This window comes from Lycium barbarum, chromosome 9 (genome assembly GCF_019175385.1).
Source record: "Lycium barbarum isolate Lr01 chromosome 9, ASM1917538v2, whole genome shotgun sequence".
NCBI lineage: Eukaryota > Viridiplantae > Streptophyta > Magnoliopsida > Solanales > Solanaceae > Lycium > Lycium barbarum.
This window is the reverse complement of record NC_083345.1, coordinates 33,348,530-33,355,077: the sequence shown is the minus strand read 5'-3', so window position 1 is coordinate 33,355,077 and position 6,548 is coordinate 33,348,530. Positions and strand designations below refer to the sequence as shown.

Here is a 6,548-nt window from a genome sequence, read left to right as displayed (position 1 = left end):
CTTGACTGTCCTTCCTCAAAGTAATGAGAGAGCCATAATGAGAGATCCTTTCTAGGTGTAACCCTTTTAGAAAGAACCTGCTCAAATACCAATTAATATAAACTAAGAGTCCACCAAAACAGATAAAGGACCAGGTACCTTATCTGTTCCCTTCGACAAAAGCAGTAAGTAAATAAGCACGATATTTAGATGGAACATTTCTTGCTCAAGGGATAGAAAACCACGACTCACCAGAGTAGGATTTGAACTTCACTAAACGAGAAATGTTTCAGATTACAAAACCTTTGCAACCTAGAAATTCAACTCTTAATCCCTCCCCTCACAATAACTCTATTGCAAGCTAAGTCCTTAACTAAATCTAGCCAATACTTCACTGATTCAACTAACTCTAGCTGAAACCCTAACTCACCATAGCTAACTCTAGTTAGGCGTTTAAACGTAAAACTTGTAAAAAGCAAATAATGTTACACGCCGCACTTTCAGAGCGTGATCATGCCACGTACTTCACCGTAGTAATGGAGTATCGGAGATGTCCCATGAAATTTTGGAAGGTACAATCCATGAGAAGTACGTAACAATGAAGTAAATGATGAATTACGATCTCGTAAGTCGTAAACGGGAAGGACAACCTTGAAACACAAGAACATGACCATTATCAAGTATAATAAATGATAAATATCATCTAGGGGGAGTTTTGGAAGATTCCGGGACCAAGCAAATCAAAGAAAATAAGTTTGTCGAAAATTTGAAAAAAGTTGGCAGAATTAAGGATAGAATTTTGGGTCAACTTTGGAAAGATATATCTCCAGTTATATTAGGAGTTTTAAGGTGTTTCAAAAGCCTAAAATGAAGTTCGTCCAGTCTAGCTTCCAACGCAACAAACCTCTCATCGATACGACGTTGGAGTAGAGAATTATGGACGTTACAAGTTAGGCGGATAGAGCATGGTGCGCTGCTACAGTGCTGCTACACTGCTACTGACTTTGGCACGGTATATAAGGGTTTCAACCCCTCTTTTTTGTCATAATAATTCGCCAAAAAATTCAGCAACATATGAGAGCTCACATATAACATAAAAGTGAGGATTTTGAGAGATTTCAAGTTACAGATTATTAATCGAGGTCCGGACAACGTGTAGTCGCGCTTATAGTTTCGTTTTGCGTTGAAGTTAGCTTAGAATCAAAGTAAGTATTGAAGATCATCCTATTCTAGCAAAGATAAGGTATGAATTTCTCTTTATTAATACTGATTTAAGGATATTTACGAGAGTAAGAGCTATGGATTGTGGTGTTGGTATTGTTGGCTTGCGGATTGAAGTTGAAGAAAGTTTTGGATGAAATTATACATATTTATCTTGTAGAATCTTGATGATATTGTTGGTATTATTTGGGAGTTATTTTGGTATTTGGAGGAGGCAAAGAATATAGGGGAAATGTTGCCTAAATTTTCGTAACCCAAATTAGTCTTCAATAATTAGTGCTTATAAGTTGATGGAAATATGATGAAAGTATGATTAAAGATGTATTTCTCGATATAAAGGTTTGGGTGAAGGGAAAACACCGAAGTAACGGATCCTTTGAGTGGTGGCTTGACGATAAGGTATGTAAGGTGTTCGTTTCTCTCTTTCTTTGGCACGAATCCAACTAGAACATAAACACGAGTGTTCCATAACAAATCCACTCCATTCCTATGCTTTGTATTTCAAATCTTAATGTCTTTTTATTTGATTAAGTCTTAAAATATTATTTTACTTATCATCATCGATTACTTCTTTGGACTCGACACAAATTCCATAACTTATTTGGAGGCTACCGACCTTATGTCACTCCGAAAGGCCAAGGTCAGTTTATTGACTCATCATGCTTTGTATACATATATATATGTATGTATTGCACTATTTTACTACACCGTGTCACGCTATAGTCGGCCGGGCATGGCGCGAAGATGCGCACACCACTGCAGTGGGCATGTTATGATATCGCCCCGGACGCGGGCTAATGATGATAACACCGAGCCTTAATGGCCGAGCATGATACTATATATATAACACCGAGCCTTAATGGTCGGGCATGATACTATATATATATATATATATATATATATATATATATATATAACACCGAGCCTTAACGGTCGGGCATTGATACTATGTATATATATATATATACACACACACTTATGCGTAAAAATGATTTTTATCATGCATTGCTTTCGTACTACTTCCAGAGTTTCAGGTTTTGCTTATCCTTATTAATGTTACATTATATCTTACTTTGTTGTTGCTTCCTGCCTTACATACTCAGTACTTTTATCCGTACCGACGTCCCATTATGCGGGACGTTGCATTTCGTGCTGCAGGCCCTGATAGGATTATTGAGGAGCAACCACAGTGGGACTTCCAGCTTCAGTGGTGTTATCAAGTGCCACTATTCCGGACTTGCTATCTTTTGGTCCTTTTCTGCTTATGTAATATATGTTCATATGTACACTCTTAGAGGCTCATTGACATAGTGGGGTATGTAAGCATGGTATATGATCATGTTGACATTCTTTTGGTAGGTGATACTTTACTGTTAGCCTTGCCGGCTTTATGATATACATTATGTTGTGGCGACTTTGTCAGTCCGCATATGTACATATGTGTTGAATGATCGTATATTTCTATGTTGGGCCTTTTCTGCGTGCTGTTGTTTTTTGAGTTATGGTTTATAATGTTCAAAGTAATAGATAAGTCATGTGGTTCCCGACCTATGGGTCGGAGCCCGTCATACTCCTCGTAGGGGTGTGACAAATACCTACCAAACCCTTCTTGAGAGAAGTGTAGGTTTACAATATTAAGAACAAAGGATAAAGACTTAAACAATCTAGGACCTAAGACATCTTCAGTCTAGGGATCTGGTCCTTGGAGTTATTTAAGCTTGATCTTAAAGGCTTTGAGAAAATAGTGGCGGCTGCTTCTTTCACGCAAATGAGAATTCTTTCTTTCTAAGTGTTGGGTTAAACAATGCCAACATGTTGTATATATGGGGAACCAAAAGAGGAGCGTCTGACCATGGATAGTGACATTACCAAGGCCTTTGGCTTCTAGCAGACATGCAATTGTTGTTCCGCTGAGGCACTGTGTGTCGAAACAGTGCTACAACTTTTACAGCTGTCGTGGTCATACAATGCCCAGGAAATCTCATTAGGGACCTGGTCCCTTAGCGAGTATGTCAATCATCAAAACTTTGAAATGTTTGAACTCATCAGGTTGTACTATAAATATTTCATTTTCCCCTACTTGTATTCTATTCTGATTTGACCACTCATACTGCTATATACTGCTTCTATACATGTAGTTAGCATGGTTGATTGGCTTGCTCCTATAAAGGAAGGCAAGTACCGTTTGGTTAAAGCCTTTGTTCGCACCAAGTGAGTCCATATAGCTTAATGAATCAATTTTAGATTCAAAGTCATTATTACATGATAAACTGAGCCGAATGAGCTAAATCAAGCTTTGGTCGAATTTTAATCGAGTCGAAATGAGTCAAGCAAATTTTGATGTCGAGCCGAGGTGAATCAAGCCTAGCATTAACTGTAATCAACTCAAGTCGAGCTAAACTAAAATATAGCTAAAATTTAAGACGACCTTTGTGAAGGTTCTGCTAGTCTGAAGAAACTACTATTTTTAATTTTCCCTATTAATATTATGATATTTGTTCATCATCCTAATAAAGAGAGTTTGAAAATTTTTCTTACTAGAGGAAATGGAGAGGAGCCCTACCTCCCTAGTGAAAGCAATTACCTCTATTACTTGGCAGTGCTATTTCACAATAATAATCACTATAAATATAAATAATGAGAAAAAGCTTTTACTCCCCCACATAGAATATCTAGTCTCGATGTCTTCCCATTAGACAAAAGTCAAGTTTATTTTGACAGAACTTTCTACATGTTTTTAATAATTAATAGTTCAAAAAATGTAAAGAATTCCACGCGGTACATTCACATGATCGATCTTTTGGATATTAGTATAAAATGTAAAAGAAGTTTTATCACGCGGTATTATTCACATGGTTTTAGATATTAGTTACCTGTTAAATAAAAAAAACAAGTAAATTATTTTCTATAGAAAAAGTAAGACACACAATTTGAACAGAACCTTCTTCCTTTGCCAATTTGAACAGAATACTGTATAAAATTTGTGAAAGACTAAATTAGTTGGCCATTCGGATTCGGCACTATTTATGCAGTTCAACAAACTAAACTGACTAAGGAAAAAAAAAAACAATATTAACTAAAAATCACCTAACTAAAACAGCAGTGATATATCTTATTCCGACGATGCATTTTAGGAATCCCATCAAAGACTGCACTTACTATGTTTTGTATATACTTCTAACCTTTGGATTGCTGTGTATTCTCCTCTTAAGCTCTTCATGTAGTAAAAGCGGTAATTTAACTCTCTTTTCTTTGCAAGAATACTCCATATGCCAACCTTCAAATGCAGTAAGCAACGTTTCTTAATTAGCTTCTTCCTTCTTTTTTTTTTTTTTTTTTTTTTTTTTTTTTGTCATGGTTAACTATTTGGTTGGTATACATGCACCAGTTTTACATAAAAACCTATGAAGATAAGCTTGAAGAAGCTTTGGCTGGAGCAGCGACTAATGACAAAACAGTAATAATAACTGTTGTTAATAAAGCATACGTAGAGGGAGTTAAGCCAATGCTAGATCTCTTCTTGGATGGTTTTTGGCATGGAGAAGGCACTAGGGAATTAATGAATCACTTATTGATTGTTGCCATTGATCCAACCTCTTATGAACGGTGCAAGTTCCTCCATCTTCATTGTTACCAGCTCGAAACGGACTTTGTGGATTTTGTCGGAGAGAAAGTGTACATGTCGGAAGACCTTATAAAGATGATGTGGCGAAGAACTCAGTTCTTAGGTGATGTTCTTAAGCGTGGCTATAACTTCATTTTCACGGTACGTACATCTTACATCGATAATATACTAAGGTTTTTAGGTAGAAAACTACACTTGAAAACTTATGGTTTTAAAATAAACCATATATATTTGTGTGATTAACAAATTATTTGTTTAAAAGTGAAATGAGAAATTTAAAGTTAAAGAAATGTATCATTCTTTTTATACAACTAAAATAGAAAGTTCATAGACATATGAACTATTTAATAATCGCCTTTATCATAGTTCTTTGGGAATGATAACAAAACGCCTTTATTGAAAAATTATGTTTCTAATTACTCTTTATCTCTATTTAAAGTCTAACTTAATTAAGTAATACTTCAATTCTAAAATGCCTCGATTATCTAGATATTTTCAGAAGAATGTTCAAATGATATCTATTCTCACGATATTCTCAATTAATAATTATGTAGTATTATGGATGTTCATCCTGGGCCGAGCGGGGAGACGGGTGCAAACCATTGATTAAGTAGATTGATCATACCATATGCATGTCCAAACTAGCTGATCACTATTGCTTCTTTCGTGCTGAACAAGACACTGATGTATTATGGCTAAGAAATCCAATCCCAAAGTTGAGCCAAAACAAACATATAGACTTGCAAATCAGTACAGATAATTTTAATGGCGACCAATGGTCCGAGGCAAATCCCATCAACACAGGCTTCTACATGATCAAATCCGACAATAAAACCATCGCACTGTTTGATAAGTGGTACGAGAAGAAAGAGGATTCCATCGGATTTAAAGAACAAGACGTGTTGCAAAACCTAATGCGTGGAGGAGAATTTCGAAAGTTAGGCCTTAAAGTGAGATTCTTGGACACTGTTTATTTTAGCGGATTCAGTCAAAATAGTAAGGATGTTAGGGCCGTAGTAACTGTTCATTCCAATTGTTGCCGGAGAATTAGTGCCAAAATGGCTGATCTGATCGTAGTCATTCATGATTGGAAGAGGTTTATGAGCTCCACTTCGAATGAAACATCGAGGTTTCAGTGGTCGCCTCATGATCACTGTCGAGATTCCTGGCGAAATTGCGGATACTATGATTTTATGTTGAGAAATCTAATTAATAATTATGTATACAAGTTCTTTACAAGTTCAATCTTGTGATTTTGAACGTAGCAAGACACAGTATATCATTTGTAAGTGCATCATTAGATGAAATATTTTCACACACTTTGTGTAATACGTCCAATAGCTTAGTGTCAAGTTTGTTAGTTCACATATGTATGCAAAATTGAATGATTTTTTTGGTTACAAAAATATTGTACTGCTTAATTAGTGACTCGCGTGATATTCTTAGGCAAAGTTGAATTATTTTTTTGTTACAAAAAATAGTTTATTAACTTTCTGTGATACTTGAGCAAAGTTAAGTGATTTTTATGCTAAAAAATAGTTCAATGACTACGGTGCAGTAAAATAAAAGTTGAGTGATCATCTTAAATTTAAGCAAACTAAGTCATGAATAATCTTATGGTAATAAATTATCTCATGAAAGATAAAATAAAAAATCTAAACTATTTCTAAAATATAATAAAAAAGTAACATTCTTTTTTAAACTATAAAAACACATCCCATGG

The 6,548-nt window shown here is 35.3% G+C and overlaps 1 protein-coding gene across 1 annotated transcript; it reads left to right on the top strand.

Moving 5' to 3' along the window:
* Positions 1-4,090: 4,090 nt before the first annotated feature.
* LOC132610594 (uncharacterized protein At1g28695-like) lies at positions 4,091-6,209 on the top strand. Its single transcript, XM_060324912.1, has 3 exons — positions 4,091-4,488; positions 4,589-4,970; positions 5,504-6,209. The coding sequence occupies exons 1-3, from the start codon at positions 4,324-4,326 to the stop codon at positions 6,076-6,078; spliced, it is 1,122 nt and encodes a 373-aa protein (XP_060180895.1). The 5' UTR covers positions 4,091-4,323; the 3' UTR covers positions 6,079-6,209.
* Positions 6,210-6,548: the final 339 nt, after the last annotated feature.

What these genes read in the sequence shown, in the direction of transcription:
- LOC132610594 (XM_060324912.1), top strand. Translation starts at nt 4,324, where the DNA reads ATGCATTTTAGGAATCCCATCAAAGACTGCACTTACTATGTTTTGTAT. An exon ending in TATGCCAACCTTCAAATGCA is followed by an intron (nt 4,489 to 4,588) that starts GTAAGCAACGTT and finishes TACATGCACCAG; the next exon opens with TTTTACATAAAAACCTATGA. An exon ending in TAACTTCATTTTCACGGTAC is followed by an intron (nt 4,971 to 5,503) that starts GTACATCTTACA and finishes GTGCTGAACAAG; the next exon opens with ACACTGATGTATTATGGCTA.